General features: G+C 47.7%; 1 protein-coding gene across 7 annotated transcripts in view; it reads left to right on the top strand.

Annotated features, from left to right (window-relative positions):
• The window catches only part of MSH5 (mutS homolog 5), a 1,532,005-nt gene that overhangs the window by 317,444 nt on the left and 1,191,071 nt on the right, over positions 1–23,490 (top strand). For 6 of the 7 annotated variants that reach the window (XM_078646032.1, XM_078646035.1, XM_078646034.1 and 3 more), the window contains exon 5: positions 16,409–16,474. The exons of the other annotated variant lie outside the window; for it this stretch is intronic. In XM_078646032.1, coding sequence (XP_078502158.1) covers positions 16,409–16,474 — 66 coding nt within the window. The remainder of the gene's footprint in view (positions 1–16,408; positions 16,475–23,490) is intronic. 7 annotated transcript variants of the gene reach the window in all.

Genomic DNA, 23,490 nt, shown 5'->3' with positions numbered 1-23,490 from the left:
AGCTTGTTTCCTTTCCAGTGAAGAATTGGCTTGGTAGTTTGGTCTGCCCTGTTCCCATGATGCACTGGGCCAGGGACAGACTAATTTGCATATAGCCAGGTTCTGAATTGGGATGGTGCAGTGAGCTAAAAAACGGTGATGGATCAAGCCCTGATCTGTTGACTGGGTAGGAGTGTTCTGATTAACTCAGATACTCTGTCCACCACCACCCCCTTTTTGAAAATATTTTGGCCACCATAAGTGTGGAAGGGTATACTCAGATGTGAGTCCCTTGCTCACTGCACCATCAGGATTCAAGCAAGCCGGGCTGAAGACGGCTGTAATGCCAGAAACCGGTCCCCGGAAGCTTGTTTCCTTTCCAGTGAAGAATTGGCTTGGTAGTTTGGTCTGACCTGTTCCCATGATGCACTGGGCCAGGGACAGACTAATTTGCATATAGCCAGGTTCTGAACTGGGAATGGTCAGTGAGCTAAAAAACGGTGATGGATCAAGCCCTGATCTGTTGACTGGGTAGGAGTGTTCTGATTAACTCAGATACTCTGTCCACCACCACCCCCTTTTTGAAAATATTTTGGCCACCATAAGTGTGGAAGGGTATACTCAGATGTGAGTCCCTTGCTCACTGCACCATCAGGATTCAAGCAAGCCGGGCTGAAGACGGCTGTAATGCCAGAAACCGGTCCCCGGAAGCTTGTTTCCTTTCCAGTGAAGAATTGGCTTGGTAGTTTGGTCTGCCCTGTTCCCATGATGCACTGGGCCAGGGACAGACTAATTTGCATATAGCCAGGTTCTGAACTGGGATGGTGCAGTGAGCCAAAAAAACGGTGATGGATCAAGCCCTGATCTGTTGACTGGGTAGGAGTGTTCTGATTAACTCAGATACTCTGTCCACCACCACCCCCTTTTTGAAAATATTTTGGCCACCATAAGTGTGGAAGGGTATACTCAGATGTGAGTCCCTTGCTCACTGCACCATCAGGATTCAAGCAAGCCGGGCTGAAGACGGCTGTAATGCCAGAAACCGGTCCCCGGAAGCTTGTTTCCTTTCCAGTGAAGAATTGGCTTGGTAGTTTGGTCTGCCCTGTTCCCATGATGCACTGGGCCAGGGACAGACTAATTTGCATATAGCCAGGTTCTGAACTGGGATGGTGCAGTGAGCTAAAAAACGGGGATGGATCAAGCCCTGATCTGTTGACTGGGTAGGAGTGTTCTGATTAACTCAGATACTCTGTCCACCACCACCCCCTTTTTGAAAATATTTTGGCCACCATAAGTGTGGAAGGGTATACTCAGATGTGAGTCCCTTGCTCACTGCACCATCAGGATTCAAGCAAGCCGGGCTGAAGACGGCTGTAATGCCAGAAACCGGTCCCCGGAAGCTGGTTTCCTTTCCAGTGAAGAATTGGCTTGGTAGTTTGGTCTGCCCTGTTCCCATGATGCACTGGGCCAGGGACAGACTAATTTGCATATAGCCAGGTTCTGAACTGGGATGGTGCAGTGAGCTAAAAAACGGTGATGGATCAAGCCCTGATCTGTTGACTGGGTAGGAGTGTTCTGATTAACTCAGATACTCTGTCCACCACCACCCCCTTTTTGAAAATATTTTGGCCACCATAAGTGTGGAAGGGTATACTCAGATGTGAGTCCCTTGCTCACTGCACCATCAGGATTCAAGCAAGCCGGGCTGAAGACGGCTGTAATGCCAGAAACCGGTCCCCGGAAGCTGGTTTCCTTTCCAGTGAAGAATTGGCTTGGTAGTTTGGTCTGCCCTGTTCCCATGATGCACTGGGCCAGGGACAGACTAATTTGCATATAGCCAGGTTCTGAACTGGGATGGTGCAGTGAGCTAAAAAACGGTGATGGATCAAGCCCTGATCTGTTGACTGGGTAGGAGTGTTCTGATTAACTCAGATACTCTGTCCACCACCACCCCCTTTTTGAAAATATTTTGGCCACCATAAGTGTGGAAGGGTATACTCAGATGTGAGTCCCTTGCTCACTGCACCATCATGATTCAAGCAAGCCGGGCTGAAGACGGCTGTAATGCCAGAAACCGGTCCCCGGAAGCTTGTTTCCTTTCCAGTGAAGAATTGGCTTGGTAGTTTGGTCTGCCCTGTTCCCATGATGCACTGGGCCAGGGACAGACTAATTTGCATATAGCCAGGTTCTGAACTGGGATGGTGCAGTGAGCTAAAAAACGGTGATGGATCAAGCCCTGATCTGTTGACTGGGTAGGAGTGTTCTGATTAACTCAGATACTCTGTCCACCACCACCCCCTTTTTGAAAATATTTTGGCCACCATAAGTGTGGAAGGGTATACTCAGATGTGAGTCCCTTGCTCACTGCACCATCAGGATTCAAGCAAGCCGGGCTGAAGACGGCTGTAATGCCAGAAACCGGTCCCCGGAAGCTTGTTTCCTTTCCAGTGAAGAATTGGCTTGGTAGTTTGGTCTGCCCTGTTCCCATGATGCACTGGGCCAGGGACAGACTAATTTGCATATAGCCAGGTTCTGAACTGGGATGGTGCAGTGAGCTAAAAAACGGTGATGGATCAAGCCCTGATCTGTTGACTGGGTAGGAGTGTTCTGATTAACTCAGATACTCTGTCCACCACCACCCCCTTTTTGAAAATATTTTGGCCACCATAAGTGTGGAAGGGTATACTCAGATGTGAGTCCCTTGCTCACTGCACCATCAGGATTCAAGCAAGCCGGGCTGAAGACGGCTGTAATGCCAGAAACCGGTCCCCGGAAGCTTGTTTCCTTTCCAGTGAAGAATTGGCTTGGTAGTTTGGTCTGCCCTGTTCCCATGATGCACTGGGCCAGGGACAGACTAATTTGCATATAGCCAGGTTCTGAACTGGGATGGTGCAGTGAGCTAAAAAACGGTGATGGATCAAGCCCTGATCTGTTGACTGGGTAGGAGTGTTCTGATTAACTCAGATACTCTGTCCACCACCACCCCCTTTTTGAAAATATTTTGGCCACCATAAGTGTGGAAGGGTATACTCAGATGTGAGTCCCTTGCTCACTGCACCATCAGGATTCAAGCAAGCCAGGCTGAAGACGGCTGTAATGCCAGAAACCGGTCCCCGGAAGCTGGTTTCCTTTCCAGTGAAGAATTGGCTTGGTAGTTTGGTCTGCCCTGTTCCCATGATGCACTGGGCCAGGGACAGACTAATTTGCATATAGCCAGGTTCTGAACTGGGATGGTGCAGTGAGCTAAAAAACGGTGATGGATCAAGCCCTGATCTGTTGACTGGGTAGGAGTGTTCTGATTAACTCAGATACTCTGTCCACCACCACCCCCTTTTTGAAAATATTTTGGCCACCATAAGTGTGAAAGGGTATACTCAGATGTGAGTCCCTTGCTCACTGCACCATCAGGATTCAAGCAAGCCGGGCTGAAGACGGCTGTAATGCCAGAAACCGGTCCCCGGAAGCTTGTTTCCTTTCCAGTGAAGAATTGGCTTGGTAGTTTGGTCTGCCCTGTTCCCATGATGCACTGGGCCAGGGACAGACTAATTTGCATATAGCCAGGTTCTGAACTGGGATGGTGCAGTGAGCTAAAAAACGGTGATGGATCAAGCCCTGATCTGTTGACTGGGTAGGAGTGTTCTGATTAACTCAGATACTCTGTCCACCACCACCCCCTTTTTGAAAATATTTTGGCCACCATAAGTGTGGAAGGGTATACTCAGATGTGAGTCCCTTGCTCACTGCACCATCAGGATTGAAGCAAGCCAGGCTGAAGACGGCTGTAATGCCAGAAACCGGTCCCCGGAAGCTGGTTTCCTTTCCAGTGAAGAATTGGCTTGGTAGTTTGGTCTGCCCTGTTCCCATGATGCACTGGGCCAGGGACAGACTAATTTGCATATAGCCAGGTTCTGAACTGGGATGGTGCAGTGAGCTAAAAAACGGTGATGGATCAAGCCCTGATCTGTTGACTGGGTAGGAGTGTTCTGATTAACTCAGATACTCTGTCCACCACCACCCTCTTTTTGAAAATATTTTGGCCACCATAAGTGTGGAAGGGTATACTCAGATGTGAGTCCCTTGCTCACTGCACCATCAGGATTCAAGCAAGCCGGGCTGAAGACGGCTGTAATGCCAGAAACCGGTCCCCGGAAGCTTGTTTCCTTTCCAGTGAAGAATTGGCTTGGTAGTTTGGTCTGCCCTGTTCCCATGATGCACTGGGCCAGGGACAGACTAATTTGCATATAGCCAGGTTCTGAACTGGGATGGTGCAGTGAGCTAAAAACGGTGATGGATCAAGCCCTGATCTGTTGACTGGGTAGGAGTGTTCTGATTAACTCAGATACTCTGTCCACCACCACCCCCTTTTTGAAAATATTTTGGCCACCATAAGTGTGGAAGGGTATACTCAGATGTGAGTCCCTTGCTCACTGCACCATCAGGATTCAAGCAAGCCGGGCTGAAGACGGCTGTAATGCCAGAAACCGGTCCCCGGAAGCTTGTTTCCTTTCCAGTGAAGAATTGGCTTGGTAGTTTGGTCTGCCCTGTTCCCATGATGCACTGGGCCAGGGACAGACTAATTTGCATATAGCCAGGTTCTGAACTGGGATGGTGCAGTGAGCTAAAAAACGGTGATGGATCAAGCCCTGATCTGTTGACTGGGTAGGAGTGTTCTGATTAACTCAGATACTCTGTCCACCACCACCCCCTTTTTGAAAATATTTTGGCCACCATAAGTGTGGAAGGGTATACTCAGATGTGAGTCCCTTGCTCACTGCACCATCAGGATTCAAGCAAGCCGGGCTGAAGACGGCTGTAATGCCAGAAACCGGTCCCCGGAAGCTTGTTTCCTTTCCAGTGAAGAATTGGCTTGGTAGTTTGGTCTGCCCTGTTCCCATGATGCACTGGGCCAGGGACAGACTAATTTGCATATAGCCAGGTTCTGAACTGGGATGGTGCAGTGAGCTAAAAAACGGTGATGGATCAAGCCCTGATCTGTTGACTGGGTAGGAGTGTTCTGATTAACTCAGATACTCTGTCCACCACCACCCCCTTTTTGAAAATATTTTGGCCACCATAAGTGTGGAAGGGTATACTCAGATGTGAGTCCCTTGCTCACTGCACCATCAGGATTCAAGCAAGCCGGGCTGAAGACGGCTGTAATGCCAGAAACCGGTCCCCGGAAGCTTGTTTCTTTTCCAGTGAAGAATTGGCTTGGTAGTTTGGTCTGCCCTGTTCCCATGATGCACTGGGCCAGGGACAGACTAATTTGCATATAGCCAGGTTCTGAACTGGGATGGTGCAGTGAGCTAAAAAACGGTGATGGATCAAGCCCTGATCTGTTGACTGGGTAGGAGTGTTCTGATTAACTCAGATACTCTGTCCACCACCACCCCCTTTTTGAAAATATTTTGGCCACCATAAGTGTGGAAGGGTATACTCAGATGTGAGTCCCTTGCTCACTGCACCATCAGGATTCAAGCAAGCCGGGCTGAAGACGGCTGTAATGCCAGAAACCGGTCCCCGGAAGCTTGTTTCCTTTCCAGTGAAGAATTGGCTTGGTAGTTTGGTCTGCCCTGTTCCCATGATGCACTGGGCCAGGGACAGACTAATTTGCATATAGCCAGGTTCTGAACTGGGATGGTGCAGTGAGCTAAAAAAAAGTGATGGATCAAGCCCTGATCTGTTGACTGGGTAGGAGTGTTCTGATTAACTCAGATACTCTGTCCACCACCACCCCCTTTTTGAAAATATTTTGGCCACCATAAGTGTGGAAGGGTATACTCAGATGTGAGTCCCTTGCTCACTGCACCATCAGGATTCAAGCAAGCCGGGCTGAAGACGGCTGTAATGCCAGAAACCGGTCCCCGGAAGCTTGTTTCCTTTCCAGTGAAGAATTGGCTTGGTAGTTTGGTCTGCCCTGTTCCCATGATGCACTGGGCCAGGGACAGACTAATTTGCATATAGCCAGGTTCTGAACTGGGATGGTGCAGTGAGCTAAAAAACGGTGATGGATCAAGCCCTGATCTGTTGACTGGGTAGGAGTGTTCTGATTAACTCAGATACTCTGTCCACCACCACCCCCTTTTTGAAAATATTTTGGCCACCATAAGTGTGGAAGGGTATACTCAGATGTGAGTCCCTTGCTCACTGCACCATCAGGATTCAAGCAAGCCGGGCTGAAGACGGCTGTAATGCCAGAAACCGGTCCCCGGAAGCTTGTTTCCTTTCCAGTGAAGAATTGGCTTGGTAGTTTGGTCTGCCCTGTTCCCATGATGCACTGGGCCAGGGACAGACTAATTTGCATATAGCCAGGTTCTGAACTGGGATGGTGCAGTGAGCTAAAAAACGGTGATGGATCAAGCCCTGATCTGTTGACTGGGTAGGAGTGTTCTGATTAACTCAGATACTCTGTCCACCACCACCCCCTTTTTGAAAATATTTTGGCCACCATAAGTGTGGAAGGGTATACTCAGATGTGAGTCCCTTGCTCACTGCACCATCAGGATTCAAGCAAGCCGGGCTGAAGACGGCTGTAATGCCAGAAACCGGTCCCCGGAAGCTTGTTTCCTTTCCAGTGAAGAATTGGCTTGGTAGTTTGGTCTGCCCTGTTCCCATGATGCACTGGGCCAGGGACAGACTAATTTGCATATAGCCAGGTTCTGAACTGGGATGGTGCAGTGAGCTAAAAAACGGTGATGGATCAAGCCCTGATCTGTTGACTGGGTAGGAGTGTTCTGATTAACTCAGATACTCTGTCCACCACCACCCCCTTTTTGAAAATATTTTGGCCACCATAAGTGTGGAAGGGTATACTCAGATGTGAGTCCCTTGCTCACTGCACCATCAGGATTCAAGCAAGCCAGGCTGAAGACGGCTGTAATGCCAGAAACCGGTCCCCGGAAGCTGGTTTCCTTTCCAGTGAAAAATTGGCTTGGTAGTTTGGTCTGCCCTGTTCCCATGATGCACTGGGCCAGGGACAGACTAATTTGCATATAGCCAGGTTCTGAACTGGGATGGTGCAGTGAGCTAAAAAACGGTGATGGATCAAGCCCTGATCTGTTGACTGGGTAGGAGTGTTCTGATTAACTCAGATACTCTGTCCACCACCACCCTCTTTTTGAAAATATTTTGGCCACCATAAGTGTGGAAGGGTATACTCAGATGTGAGTCCCTTGCTCACTGCACCATCAGGATTCAAGCAAGCCGGGCTGAAGACGGCTGTAATGCCAGAAACCGGTCCCCGGAAGCTTGTTTCCTTTCCAGTGAAGAATTGGCTTGGTAGTTTGGTCTGCCCTGTTCCCATGATGCACTGGACCAGGGACAGACTAATTTGCATATAGCCAGGTTCTGAACTGGGATGGTGCAGTGAGCTAAAAACAGTGATGGATCAAGCCCTGATCTGTTGACTGGGTAGGAGTGTTCTGATTAACTCAGATACTCTGTCCACCACCACCCCCTTTTTGAAAATATTTTGGCCACCATAAGTGTGGAAGGGTATACTCAGATGTGAGTCCCTTGCTCACTGCACCATCAGGATTCAAGCAAGCCGGGCTGAAGACGGCTGTAATGCCAGAAACCGGTCCCCGGAAGCTTGTTTCCTTTCCAGTGAAGAATTGGCTTGGTAGTTTGGTCTGCCCTGTTCCCATGATGCACTGGGCCAGGGACAGACTAATTTGCATATAGCCAGGTTCTGAACTGGGATGGTGCAGTGAGCTAAAAAACGGTGATGGATCAAGCCCTGATCTGTTGACTGGGTAAGAGTGTTCTGATTAACTCAGATACTCTGTCCACCACCACCCCCTTTTTGAAAATATTTTGGCCACCATAAGTGTGGAAGGGTATACTCAGATGTGAGTCCCTTGCTCACTGCACCATCAGGATTCAAGCAAGCCGGGCTGAAGACGGCTGTAATGCCAGAAACCGGTCCCCGGAAGCTCGTTTCCTTTCCAGTGAAGAATTGGCTTGGTAGTTTGGTCTGCCCTGTTCCCATGATGCACTGGGCCAGGGACAGACTAATTTGCATATAGCCAGGTTCTGAACTGGGATGGTGCAGTGAGCTAAAAAACGGTGATGGATCAAGCCCTGATCTGTTGACTGGGTAGGAGTGTTCTGATTAACTCAGATACTCTGTCCACCACCACCCCCTTTTTGAAAATATTTTGGCCACCATAAGTGTGGAAGGGTATACTCAGATGTGAGTCCCTTGCTCACTGCACCATCAGGATTCAAGCAAGCCGGGCTGAAGACGGCTGTAATGCCAGAAACCGGTCCCCGGAAGCTTGTTTCTTTTCCAGTGAAGAATTGGCTTGGTAGTTTGGTCTGCCCTGTTCCCATGATGCACTGGGCCAGGGACAGACTAATTTGCATATAGCCAGGTTCTGAACTGGGATGGTGCAGTGAGCTAAAAAACGGTGATGGATCAAGCCCTGATCTGTTGACTGGGTAGGAGTGTTCTGATTAACTCAGATACTCTGTCCACCACCACCCCCTTTTTGAAAATATTTTGGCCACCATAAGTGTGGAAGGGTATACTCAGATGTGAGTCCCTTGCTCACTGCACCATCAGGATTCAAGCAAGCCGGGCTGAAGACGGCTGTAATGCCAGAAACCGGTCCCCGGAAGCTTGTTTCCTTTCCAGTGAAGAATTGGCTTGGTAGTTTGGTCTGCCCTGTTCCCATGATGCACTGGGCCAGGGACAGACTAATTTGCATATAGCCAGGTTCTGAACTGGGATGGTGCAGTGAGCTAAAAAACGGTGATGGATCAAGCCCTGATCTGTTGACTGGGTAGGAGTGTTCTGATTAACTCAGATACTCTGTCCACCACCACCCCCTTTTTGAAAATATTTTGGCCACCATAAGTGTGGAAGGGTATACTCAGATGTGAGTCCCTTGCTCACTGCACCATCAGGATTCAAGCAAGCCGGGCTGAAGACGGCTGTAATGCCAGAAACCGGTCCCCGGAAGCTTGTTTCCTTTCCAGTGAAGAATTGGCTTGGTAGTTTGGTCTGCCCTGTTCCCATGATGCACTGGGCCAGGGACAGACTAATTTGCATATAGCCAGGTTCTGAACTGGGATGGTGCAGTGAGCTAAAAAACGGTGATGGATCAAGCCCTGATCTGTTGACTGGGTAGGAGTGTTCTGATTAACTCAGATACTCTGTCCACCACCACCCCCTTTTTGAAAATATTTTGGCCACCATAAGTGTGGAAGGGTATACTCAGATGTGAGTCCCTTGCTCACTGCACCATCAGGATTCAAGCAAGCCGGGCTGAAGACGGCTGTAATGCCAGAAACCGGTCCCCGGAAGCTTGTTTCCTTTCCAGTGAAGAATTGGCTTGGTAGTTTGGTCTGCCCTGTTCCCATGATGCACTGGGCCAGGGACAGACTAATTTGCATATAGCCAGGTTCTGAACTGGGATGGTGCAGTGAGCTAAAAAACGGGGATGGATCAAGCCCTGATCTGTTGACTGGGTAGGAGTGTTCTGATTAACTCAGATACTCTGTCCACCACCACCCCCTTTTTGAAAATATTTTGGCCACCATAAGTGTGGAAGGGTATACTCAGATGTGAGTCCCTTGCTCACTGCACCATCAGGATTCAAGCAAGCCGGGCTGAAGACGGCTGTAATGCCAGAAACCGGTCCCCGGAAGCTGGTTTCCTTTCCAGTGAAGAATTGGCTTGGTAGTTTGGTCTGCCCTGTTCCCATGATGCACTGGGCCAGGGACAGACTAATTTGCATATAGCCAGGTTCTGAACTGGGATGGTGCAGTGAGCTAAAAAACGGTGATGGATCAAGCCCTGATCTGTTGACTGGGTAGGAGTGTTCTGATTAACTCAGATACTCTGTCCACCACCACCCCCTTTTTGAAAATATTTTGGCCACCATAAGTGTGGAAGGGTATACTCAGATGTGAGTCCCTTGCTCACTGCACCATCAGGATTCAAGCAAGCCGGGCTGAAGACGGCTGTAATGCCAGAAACCGGTCCCCGGAAGCTTGTTTCCTTTCCAGTGAAGAATTGGCTTGGTAGTTTGGTCTGCCCTGTTCCCATGATGCACTGGGCCAGGGACAGACTAATTTGCATATAGCCAGGTTCTGAACTGGGATGGTGCAGTGAGCTAAAAAACGGTGATGGATCAAGCCCTGATCTGTTGACTGGGTAGGAGTGTTCTGATTAACTCAGATACTCTGTCCACCACCACCCCCTTTTTGAAAATATTTTGGCCACCATAAGTGTGGAAGGGTATACTCAGATGTGAGTCCCTTGCTCACTGCACCATCAGGATTCAAGCAAGCCGGGCTGAAGACGGCTGTAATGCCAGAAACCGGTCCCCGGAAGCTTGTTTCCTTTCCAGTGAAGAATTGGCTTGGTAGTTTGGTCTGCCCTGTTCCCATGATGCACTGGGCCAGGGACAGACTAATTTGCATATAGCCAGATTCTGAACTGGGATGGTGCAGTGAGCTAAAAAACGGTGATGGATCAAGCCCTGATCTGTTGACTGGGTAGGAGTGTTCTGATTAACTCAGATACTCTGTCCACCACCACCCCCTTTTTGAAAATATTTTGGCCACCATAAGTGTGGAAGGGTATACTCAGATGTGAGTCCCTTGCTCACTGCACCATCAGGATTCAAGCAAGCCGGGCTGAAGACGGCTGTAATGCCAGAAACCGGTCCCCGGAAGCTTGTTTCCTTTCCAGTGAAGAATTGGCTTGGTAGTTTGGTCTGCCCTGTTCCCATGATGCACTGGGCCAGGGACAGACTAATTTGCATATAGCCAGGTTCTGAACTGGGATGGTGCAGTGAGCTAAAAAACGGTGATGGATCAAGCCCTGATCTGTTGACTGGGTAGGAGTGTTCTGATTAACTCAGATACTCTGTCCACCACCACCCCCTTTTTGAAAATATTTTGGCCACCATAAGTGTGGAAGGGTATACTCAGATGTGAGTCCCTTGCTCACTGCACCATCAGGATTCAAGCAAGCCAGGCTGAAGACGGCTGTAATGCCAGAAACCGGTCCCCGGAAGCTGGTTTCCTTTCCAGTGAAGAATTGGCTTGGTAGTTTGGTCTGCCCTGTTCCCATGATGCACTGGGCCAGGGACAGACTAATTTGCATATAGCCAGGTTCTGAACTGGGATGGTGCAGTGAGCTAAAAAACGGTGATGGATCAAGCCCTGATCTGTTGACTGGGTAGGAGTGTTCTGATTAACTCAGATACTCTGTCCACCACCACCCCCTTTTTGAAAATATTTTGGCCACCATAAGTGTGGAAGGGTATACTCAGATGTGAGTCCCTTGCTCACTGCACCATCAGGATTCAAGCAAGCCGGGCTGAAGACGGCTGTAATGCCAGAAACCGGTCCCCGGAAGCTTGTTTCCTTTCCAGTGAAGAATTGGCTTGGTAGTTTGGTCTGCCCTGTTCCCATGATGCACTGGGCCAGGGACAGACTAATTTGCATATAGCCAGGTTCTGAACTGGGATGGTGCAGTGAGCTAAAAAACGGTGATGGATCAAGCCCTGATCTGTTGACTGGGTAGGAGTGTTCTGATTAACTCAGATACTCTGTCCACCACCACCCCCTTTTTGAAAATATTTTGGCCACCATAAGTGTGGAAGGGTATACTCAGATGTGAGTCCCTTGCTCACTGCACCATCAGGATTCAAGCAAGCCGGGCTGAAGACGGCTGTAATGCCAGAAACCGGTCCCCGGAAGCTTGTTTCCTTTCCAGTGAAGAATTGGCTTGGTAGTTTGGTCTGCCCTGTTCCCATGATGCACTGGGCCAGGGACAGACTAATTTGCATATAGCCAGGTTCTGAACTGGGATGGTGCAGTGAGCTAAAAAACGGTGATGGATCAAGCCCTGATCTGTTGACTGGGTAGGAGTGTTCTGATTAACTCAGATACTCTGTCCACCACCACCCCCTTTTTGAAAATATTTTGGCCACTATAAGTGTGGAAGGGTATACTCAGATGTGAGTCCCTTGCTCACTGCACCATCAGGATTCAAGCAAGCCGGGCTGAAGACGGCTGTAATGCCAGAAACCGGTCCCCGGAAGCTTGTTTCCTTTCCAGTGAAGAATTGGCTTGGTAGTTTGGTCTGCCCTGTTCCCATGATGCACTGGGCCAGGGACAGACTAATTTGCATATAGCCAGGTTCTGAACTGGGATGGTGCAGTGAGCTAAAAAACGGTGATGGATCAAGCCCTGATCTGTTGACTGGGTAGGAGTGTTCTGATTAACTCAGATACTCTGTCCACCACCACCCCCTTTTTGAAAATATTTTGGCCACCATAAGTGTGGAAGGGTATACTCAGATGTGAGTCCCTTGCTCACTGCACCATCAGGATTCAAGCAAGCCGGGCTGAAGACGGCTGTAATGCCAGAAACCGGTCCCCGGAAGCTTGTTTCCTTTCCAGTGAAGAATTGGCTTGGTAGTTTGGTCTGCCCTGTTCCCATGATGCACTGGGCCAGGGACAGACTAATTTGCATATAGCCAGGTTCTGAACTGGGATGGTGCAGTGAGCTAAAAAACGGTGATGGATCAAGCCCTGATCTGTTGACTGGGTAGGAGTGTTCTGATTAACTCAGATACTCTGTCCACCACCACCCCCTTTTGGAACTATTAATAGTGGCAGAATCAATGTTCTTCTTCTTTCTCTTGTTCGAACAACAGGAAGACAAGGTCGCCAGGGCAGAGACAACTCTAAGCCCCAATAGCGGCTTACTGGCTCTGAATACTGCCCCCTCTTCTACTGTATCATCAGTGGGAGGCAGAGTTTCATATTTCCTCAACAACTGCCAGCATGTAACATTGTACCATTGGGTATTGAACATCATTCATTGCGGCCATACCCTGGAGTTTGGCCAACCACCACCATCCAAGCCCCCTTGCGCCACGGTATCGAAACATCTCCGTCTGCTACGGTTAGAAGTCCATCAAATGCTCCTCAAAGGAGCTATAGAACCTGTCCCTATCTCTCAAAGAAGAAAGGGGCTTTACTCCTTCAGTCATAGCATGTACCCGCCTGTTTGCCAATCTCAGCCTAACGCTCAACGAGCAGAAGTCTTCTCTCCGTCCGTCAAGGACAGCCAGATTTCTGGGAGCCATTCTAAACACGTCCAAAAACAAGGCTTTCCCGACCTTGGAGATGCAAGAGAAGCTAATGTTCATGGCTTCCTGTTTGTTAAAAAGAAGGTCACTTTCAGTTTGCCTCTACAAGTCCCTGCTGGGTTCCATCTCCTCATGCATACCCCTGATTCCTCACTGCAGATTATGAATATGTCCACTCCAGGAAGAGTTAGACTTGCAGTGGCACCAAGTTGACAGATCCTTCGAAGACAAGATCACAGTTACCGAGGCCATGAGAGACGCCGCATCATTGTGGATGACCAAAGAAAACATTTCTCAGGGTCTCTCTTTCAGGCTATCCCCGGCTCCACACATAATAACTACGGACCCCTCTCTCGAAGACTGGGGAGCAGTGTTACAAGACCTTCATGTAAGCGGCCGGTGGCGGCCTCAGCATCGTCTGTTGCTTATCGATCTGCTGGAGCTCAGGGTGATTCGCCTAGCCTTGCAAGCCTTTCTTCCACAAATATAACAGTCTACAGTTCGTACAGAAAACACGACGCCATGTATTATATAAACAAAGAAGGAGGCACCAGATCTCGTCTGTTGTCGCAAGAAGCCCAATCAATCTGGGAGTGGGCAATTCAACAGGAGATATCACTCAGAGCTGAACATCTTCCAGGTGTCCTCAACAAAGCAGCAGACACGCTCAGCAGACTGAAGTCGGTCAGCCACGAGTGGGAACTGGACATCTTCACTTTACAGAAGGTTTTTTACAGATGGGGCAGCCTTCCATAGATCTCTTCGCCACTCCAGAGAACGAGAAATGCGGGTTCTATGCAAGCAGTTATTCCTCTGATCCCCAGACTTCTCAGGAAGCTCAAAGCAGAACCGTGCAGGATGATTCTGATAGCTCCTACGTGGCCCAGACAGTTTTGGTTCACAGAACTTCACCTTCTCTCCCTGGACCTTCCTCTTCCTTTGCAGCCGATTCCCTTGCTGCTGATGATGTCTCAGAGCCAAGTCTGGCATCCGGATCCTCAGTCTCTTTAGCTCTCGGCATGGCTCCAGAGCAGCGAGAATTTCTTTGTCTGAATCTCTCAGCAGAATGTAAGTAGGTGCTGTCTCAGGCAAGAGTCCCTAGTACGAATAAGACTTACAGATTAAAGTGGAAGCGGTTCTGTATTTGGTGCCAGCATAACGGCTTCCATCCTTTTAAATCGGAACTGCATGAAGTTCTTCCATATATTCTATCACAAGCAAAAGTGGGGCTGGCTCCCTCTTCTATCAAGGTGCATCTGGAGGAAATTTCTCGCTTCAGACGCACGTCTTCAGGCCCTTCCCTCTGGTCGACAAGGATCATTAAACAGTTTCTCATGGGACTTTTCAGAGTTTTCCCTCCAGCCAAGCCTCCTCCTCCTCTTTGGCATCTGAACGTGGTTTTCGCCCAACTTATGAAGCCTCCTTTTGAACCTATTCACAAAGCAGAGTTGAAATTCTGTTGCCTGCCTGGTCTTCCTGGGGCCCCAGGCTGTTTTTCTTGCTTCTGGCGGCTTATGTCTGTTGGCGCCGCTCTGGCTAGCCTGTTGCCTTCCGTCTGGAGTAGTCTCTCCTTCTTTTCCCTCGTTTCCTTGGGCTCTCTAAGCTTCTCCTCCTGGCTTTGGATGGAGGCTGTTTGCCTTGGAGCGGTGTGGGGTACTTCGGCCTCTCTGGCCTTGCCCTTGGTTCCTCTGTTGTGAGTGTGAGGGCCTCTTCTTTCTTCTTCCTCCATCTGTCTTGGGGTCGGTGGTGTCCTGCTTGTGGGGGCTCCTCTTGCCTGGAAGTGACCAGATTACTTACCTGGTCCGCAGGTCTGGTCCCCTGTGGGACCCTCTGTCCTGTCCTGGCTTGTGTGGTCCTTTCGCAGACCCTCCTACCTGTGGGTATTGCTAGGGTATCTATTCTACGTGAAGGAATCTGCGGCTAGTAGTCTCTATCAGATGTACGAGTTACTTACCTTCGGTAACAATGTATCTGGTAGAGACGATTCTAGCCGCAGATTCCTTCATGGCCCGCCCTTGCTCCCCGTTCTGCGAGGACCCTTGAGTTGGTCTCGGCACTCTCCTCCAGGTGGAGGGCTGTGTCTCCTCTGAGTGCATTCTTTCGCTCTTGGCTGCTTGCTCCGTCTTGTTGCTGTTCCTTCCTCCTCTTTGGTTCACTGGAGGATGGGGTTATAGTGCCTCTGGGCCCCGCTACTCTGGCTTCTCCAGGGTTGGGGGTGTTGCCTTCAATCTCTGCCCTCCCCTCCCTTCCTCTTGCTGCTAGGGGTCCGAGCCCCTCTGCTGACCTCTGTGTTGGGGTCATCTGGCCATGCCTTGCCCTTGTTCCTTGGGGCATGGTTGCCCTCTGTGCTGGGGTGGCTTGGAGTTTTGTTGGTCCTGTCTGCCTTGGGGCTGGCTCTCCTTCCCTGTTTCCGGGTGGGGGTTGTAGGCTTGCTGCAGGTGTCATGACTTTTTACATATGTTCCCTGTCTTCGGGGGAGAGGCTGGGGGGAGGCTGTTTACATACTGGCAGGGTGGCTGCTCAGGGCTCGGCTCTGTTCATTATTCTGCCCCTGCCTTTGGATACTGCGGTGTTGCACTGCTCCTTGTGGTGTCGCTTGTCTCCATTCCCTTTTTTCTACTCTTCGCACACTGATCCCATACTCAAACAGTTTTGCCTGGTGGCTCCGCGTTGCGGTGCAGAAAAGTTCTCTGAAGAAAACTGACATAGGCGTGCCGGAGTGGGGCTTATGTGACCTTGCTGACGTGACGTACGCGGACGACGCCTGGGCAGAGTTGTGTGGTGTCGCCCAGCACGCATGGAGGCTGTGCCAAAAAGTTGCCGGATCCAGTCTCACGCCTCGGGATAATTCTACGTGAAGGAATCTGCGGCTAGAATTGTCTCTACCAGATACATCTTTACCGAAGGTAAGTAACTCGTAGTTTTGGTCTCTGTTACAAAAAGAGGTGGATAGGTTGTAAAATAGGAATGGGCCTATGCCTAGGGTCTGTTTTGGTAATGGTTTCTATTGCCATTTTATGTATACCGGGGACTCCCATTCTGACGACGGGGAATGATACAAGCATGGGAATCTATGCAAGCTTCCAATACTGGAGAACCAAAGTTACAGGTAAGTAACTTATTTTCTTATTTGTACTTTTAAGGTACATGTTGTGGAAAAAATATGATTAAGGATATGCTGACATTGTATATTATCATGTTCAGAATTTAATGTGTAAGGTCTCCATATTAGAGAAATTGCAGAGATATGAAAGTGACTGCAGTGGTAGATAAGATTACATGTCTTCCTTAATCCGACCTTTCTCCTTTTAGGCTCAGAAGATGACAGCAGTGCAGACCGAAGACCGGAGATTGTGCTTTACCCCCACTTAGACTTTGGTGCGGTTCCTTCTCTTTTAGTGTTCTAGACATGCCATCTGTAAGGGATGTAGTTTAGAGGGAGTTGTAGTAAACAATCTAAACAATTCATGAAGGTAAAGCTGGCATTATTTTGTCTTTGTGCTAATTTAATAGGCTTAGCATATATAGCATGTAGATACGGTGTGTAATACATTCATTCAGAATGAAACATTTTAAACTAGAGAACAAAATTTTAATATTGAATTCAGTATCTAATTTTACAGTTTCATATTGTATTCCATATTGCATTACCGTAAATCTAAAATGCGTTTTTGGATTATGAATTACATTTTCAAAGTTACTATGGGCCAGATCTAGGTGGCCCAATACCGGTCGGTAACGGCCGAAATTACCGAATTTCGGCCGTTACCGACCGGTATTGGGCATTTGGGATGTAGGGGACCCAAAAACATCCGAATCGGAAACTTTACCGAATCGGAAAATTTCCTGAATCGTTACAATTTCCGAATCGGTAAAGTTTCCAAATCGGAAACTTTTCCAAATCGGAAAATTTACCGAATCGGTAAAATCCGAATGTCCGATTCCGATTTTAACCGAATCGGTATTTTTTACCGATTTTTTAACTACATACCATTTACCGATTCTAAAATACCGATTCGGTAAAATTCGGTATTTTAGAATCGGTAAAATCGGATTACCTACATCTGGCCCTATATAATTTCATGTCAATTATGTAGCAGGACACGGAGGCGATTATTAGGCTTTTCTTTCTTTGCTTTTATTACCAGCAGTCTTTGATAAATAAAATCCCAAAAACATTTAATGCCTATGAAACATTTCCTAAATTTCATAACAGAAAGTTTCAATTCTATTAAGGACACTGAGGCGGGATTAGGCATTCCTTCGCTTTTTATTACCAGCAGCCTTTGAAAAGCAATATTTCATAACCAACAAAATGCATTTCCCATGACACATTGGGAAAATAACAGAAGAAACAGTCCTTCCGATCAGAGTGCCGCAATGCATATAGCTGTCCGTGCAGACTCTCTTACCCCCAGATTCATCAAAGTCATGTTTTGCGAGTCCTTAATAGCGAATTTTAAGGATTCGCTATTAAAGACTCGCAAAACGGGATGCATGTAGAAATAGCAATATTTTTAGCGATTTCTACTGATTCCTTATTTGCGATTCGCTAATTGCTAATCGCAAATAAGGAATGACTTTCCCATGCAATTAGCGAATCGCAAATAAGGAAGCTATTTCAAGGGTGCCAGGGTGTCCAAAGGACACCCTGTTGCACCCCTGAAATGGTAATTTACACTGGTGTTGCGCACACACATGTCCCAAGGACATGTGTGTGTGTAACATACAACTTAGAAAAATGCACTTAAGTGCATTTTTCGAAGTTTTTGCTATTTACCACGTAGTTAGACTTCGCGGTAAATAGCGGCCCCAGATTGCAAATTCGCAATTTTGAAATGGTTCATGCATTGCATTTAAGGAATCTCAAATTGAGATTCCTTAAATGCAGATAATCACAATGTAGCGATTTCTAAAATTACGATTTTTACATTTGGGATAATGCATCCCAAATGCAAAAATACCGCTCGCAAAGGGCCAGATTCTCAGAATCTGGCCCTTTGCGAGCGGATTTTGGTTTGATGAATCTGACCGTAAATCCCTCTTTCTTTGCTGCTCCAGCAGCATACAGATAAGTGTTTACACCCACATGCATCATTGTAGGAATTTGCGATTCCTAAATTGCGAAAATTAAGGAATCGCAATTTCGGAATCGCTAATTCCTATGCATCAAGAAATCGCAAAAGTTTTTGCGATTTCTTAATTTTCTTTATTTGCGATTCCTTAATTGCGAATCGCAATTAAGGAATCGCTTTACATTGATTCCCATGGGCCTAGAGGCCCATAGGAATCAATGGGAAGGCATTCTCATTTTGCGAATTCGCAATTAAGGAATCGCAAAATGAGTATGCAATTTCAAGGGTGCAGGGGGGGGGTCCATAGGACCCGCCTCTGCACCCCTGAAATGTCACGGAAGTACATTTTACTCACACACATGTCCCAAGGGCATGTGTGTGTGTAGAATATAAGTTTAAAAAATGCACTTTTGTGCATTTTTTAAACTTTTCGCAAATTACCATGAAGGTTTACTTCATGGTAATTTTTAAAAAAATCATGCATAGCATTTAATAAATCGCAAGATTTGCGATTTCTTAAATGCTATCGCAATTTAAGAAATCGCCAAAAATTGCGATTTCTTAAATTGCGAAAAATGAAGGAAAAAAATGATGCATCCCAAAATAGGTTTTTGCATTCGCAAACGGCCGAATTTTGCGATTCGCACCATTTGCGAATGCAAAACAGCTTGATGCATGTGGGCGTTTGTCTCTTGACCTGTGTTTCTTTGTATTTTCTCATGGTATAGTCAGCCACTGTTTAGCAGTAAACTTTTACAATACCTTTGCTCCTTATGTGAAGCGGCGCATTCCTGCCGCTCTCATTGTTCTGTAATTATCGTGCCTTTGTTTCTTTTGAGGACGACCTCATGAACATTCTCGTTCCTACGTGGTCGCCATTTACACTGCCGGCTCGCGTGCGCAGGGCGGTCATCTGGCTACTATGGGGCCTGTTCACTAGTCAAGTGTGTGCTGGGAGCGTCTCTACCCCCCGCAGCTGGCGAACATCAATTTCACTGTCAATTTCAGTTAAGCGCATCAGGCTGCTGCTATTAACACAAACTATTGAGCAATGTCAATTTCTGAGGTGTTGAACGCCAGCATGAGCCACTGCCTCGAGACCTGACACCCAGTGTGGTTAAGGCAGCCTTTTGTGAGGGAGCCAGTGGGACAGTCCCAGGTCGGAGAATCTCCCTGCTAAAAATGAGGGTGTGTGTCCCACTTGTCACCTTTCCCTGTGAGGGGTTTTTTCTTGTGTGAGGCAATCTGTTTCCTTGTATCAGGGCCCAGTGCAAATCAGAGATTATACCCCACCATACTGCCCCATTTATTACTGTAACCTTCAATATAGAGGATTTTGAGGGTCCAGAAAAGTATATGGAGAAGGAGAAAGGTACCTACCTACCCATTGATGCTCAAAAAAGTGATAGACACTTCTATCTTTAAAGCAGTGACACAAGTGGTAGTCCTCCTGCAGAAGAAGATTAAGGCTATTCAAGCGCAATGCCAAAAACCTCTCGACCAGAGGGAAGACTCTTCAGGGCTCCGAGCCCCCAACTTCCAGGGAAGCCAGCTACCCCCAATCCTGATAAACACAAGCGTGCGGATGACCCAGGGGTCGAGCTCGATGCCTTTGTGCGCCTAAAGAAGACGTTCATGGATGCTCAACCCAAGTAATGCCCCGCGCCCAAAGTGGCCGCCTACATGGCGAGTAGGCTACGAAAGCCCCTTGACAAGGAAGTGAGTAACTGTCTCAAGGCAGAATGCCCTCAGCCATCTTAAGGGGGGATGGTGGCTCTCACCCCAGAGATAGACGCAAAGATGGCCACCTTCCTCGCTAAGTTTGTCTGAGACACCAAGAAGGGTATAGACAGGTCCTGGTACTGCTCCCAGTATAAACTCCTGGATGTGGCAGGACCCTTAGCAAAAATCATGGACATTGCGGAGTACGCAAAGGCCTCTGTCTCACTGATCTCTCCTGACACCCTGTCGGTTGGGCTCAGTGAGTGAATATTTTTCTGGGGAACACAAATTGCACAATTTCTACCGAGCGACGTAGGTCATTGCTGATTAAGATTGACCCCAAATTAGGAGACCTTTCCACCCAGAAGCTTGTAAAGTATCCCAGGGCAACCTTTTTGGGAAAAATACTCTTAATTAATCAGACAAACCCCAAACCTCTATAAAGAGAATATTCACCCAGTGTTTTTGCTTACCCGGGCGACCCGGGCCGAGGTAGGGGGCACTCAACTGGCAGCTCCTTCCACCATGCCTCCAGAGGTGGGGACTCCCATCAGGGCCAATATCAGGACTCCAACAAGTTTGGGAACTTCCACCTAATCCGGCCCTACACCCGCTGCAGAGGAGCCAGAAGCGGTTCCAGAGGCCACAAGAACTACCGCAATACATAAGGTGAGAACACAAAACCTGCGGGGCTCCATCTTGGGGGTCGTTTGGCGGCTCTCTTGTGGAACTGGGAGGCTCTTTCCACAGATACATGGGTCCTCCAAACAATAAAAGGGTTTCACATAGAATTTTATGGGGCCCCTGTCCAGTTCTGCAATCGCAGACATCTGGTCTTCTCACAGCAACAGCAGGCCCGGGTAGACCAGGAGATAGCTAGTCTTTTAGAGAAAGGGGTGGGGTGATTGCCCACATAATGGTGCATCCCAATGGTTTCCTCAGCAACCGCTATCTGGTGGAGAAAAGGGGCAGCGGTCAGCATCCTGTTATGAATCTGAAATAATTCAACGGGTGGCTCCTCTACCAACATTTCAAAATGGAGGGTATACATCTCCCCAGAGACCTCCTTTTGAAGTCAGATTGGATGGTCCGTCTGTATCTAAAATATGCCTATCTAGCCTTACCAATCTTTCCGCCTCACATTCACTTCTTGTAATTCCATTGGAAATCTCAGGTATTCAACTACACTTCCCTTCCTTTCGGGCTCTCATCCGCCTCTTTGTGTTTCACCAAACAGAAGAGGCCTGTGAGCTCTGGGAGTGCAACTGATTGTCTATCTTGATGACATCCTGATTATGAATCGGTGCCCTCTGCATCTCTCCATGCAGTTACAGATCGCCATCGACATGCAAGAATTGCTTGGTTTTGTAATGAACACGGAGAAGTATGCTCTTGTTCCCTCCCAATCCCTGCAATTCCTGGGATTCCTCATCGACTCGGTCGAGGCGACCCTCAGCCTCCCAACTCAGAAGCTGACCAGGATCAGGCATGAACTCCGGAGAACAATCTCTGCAGTTTCTTTGCAGCAGTTGGCATGCATAGTGGGACTCTTCTCGTCCTCAATTCAGGTGATCTTTCAATGCCATCTCCACTACCGGGCATTGCAAATCTTGTAAATAATCCATCTCCAGAAGGGACTCTCATACTCAGTTGATTCTGCTGTTATTGGAGGCGCAGGAGGATATGCAGTGGTGGATCTCTCATATGGAGGTCAGGATCGGCTGAGTGATCTTCGGCTCCCAACCTGATCTGATGATCAAGCCCAATGCTAGTGGCTCAGGGTGGGGCGCTCGCTGTGGAGAGCTCTCCTCTGGAGGACAAATGTCTTCCGCAGAGCAAGCCCTTCATATCAACTGCCTTGAATTGATGGTGGGCTCTTTCGCCCTCCAATGCTGGACGAAGGACCAAGTTCAATGTTCAGTCCTTTTGAAGATGGACAACGTGGCGGCGGTTTGTTAAGTCAATCATCTCGGGGTGTTCGCTCAAAAGTCCTGTCGGACCTCGCTCGTAGGCTGTGGGAATATTGCCTAGCCATTCATATCTCCCTTGCAGTGGAACATCTTCCAGGCCAAGCCAACCAGATAGCGGATTGGCACTCCTGCCTCTGGAGGGATGTCAGCCTGTGAAAGTTGCACCCTCCAATCTCCAAGCAACTCCAAGAGCAGTGGAGCCCATTCTCCATGGACCTCTTTGCCTCTCATCTGGATTTCCAATTGGACAGGTATTACACCTGGAGACTGGATCCCCAGGCTGTAGCCACGGACACCTCCCTTTAGGATTGGAGCATGGAACAGGCTTATGCGTTCCCTCCGTTTGCAGTGTTAATGCGATTGACAGCTCAAGTGCGCACGCAGTGGGCCGACCTGGTTGTGGTCCTTTTTTTTTTTTAGCAAAGATCTTTCAATTGTCCTCACTTGGATTTCCATATTTCGATTAGAGATCTCATGTATGATTACAGAATAGGTACTCATTTAGTAATCTTAATTTCAATTCATAATTGTGCAATTCAGCACCATATTTTAATTGGGATACAGTATCTCAAGTCAAGAAGAAGATATTCCATTCACAATTCTGTCTGAATGTCATGTCAGATTACCATATGTCTATTTTGAATACTTTGTAAGTTTAAAAAAACTGTTCATCAATTCATTAGGCCAGACCCTGTTAACTATGCAATTCAGATAACTAAAAGTTAAATAAATAACTTCTGATCTTGAAAGGATGGGATGCTACATACTTCTGCTAGCTGACTTCCTTCCCTCTGGCTGTTAGTCAAAAAGTAGATCTTAGTACTGAAATATAGATTCTTATTCCTGAATAACCTATATAAATTCAGAATACCTTATTTAATTTCACAATTCCATATTTTAATGTATGATGCTGTACTAAATGTATGTATGAATGTGGATGTTTATAAAGCACACACTAAGAAGAACACAGCGAAGCACTGTACAAAGCAACTTTTTTTACAGAGTTGGGTGAAGGAGGCTACATTAATTTGTATAAGGTTAAGTACTTTTTAAGTTTTCAATATGTAATGTTATTTGAAGAGGTGAAGGAAGCCAGAAATCAGAGGTTCTAGTGCTGGAGCGCAACATTTTCTCGTCCACACTAGTGTGCGGATCTTCACACTGATCAGTGAGAATCCTGGCACAATGACCTGGGATTCTGCCTCGTACGTATTCCATTTTCGCAAACACCAAAATGTGGATTACAAAGATGCATTTCTAAAACTGGTTTCAGGTATTTCCTGGCCTTTTGTTTATTAGCCCCAGACAGGTCAGGGTAAGGACTTGTCATACAAACTAGGCAGGAAGAGGGGGTGAACCTGGGTGTATCATGATTGCGGAATCTAGGACAAAAGCACAAAACAGAGAAAGGCGTTCCATTGGACTTGGACCTCTCTGTATGCTTAGCCTCAAACTTTTTGCCTTTAGCCCTCCTGGTTTCTGAAATTGATTTTTGTTGACATTAGGACTCTAGGCACTTTACCACTGCTAACCTGTGCTAAACCGCTTATGTTCTCTCCCTAAAACATGGTACAATTGCCTTACATCTGATTGGCATTGTTAATTTACTTTACTCCCTAGTAAATAG

The sequence above is a fragment of the Lissotriton helveticus genome, chromosome 5_1 (assembly GCF_964261635.1).
Source record: "Lissotriton helveticus chromosome 5_1, aLisHel1.1, whole genome shotgun sequence".
Taxonomy (NCBI): Eukaryota; Metazoa; Chordata; class Amphibia; order Caudata; family Salamandridae; genus Lissotriton; species Lissotriton helveticus.
This window is presented reverse-complemented; position numbering and strand designations above follow the sequence as displayed.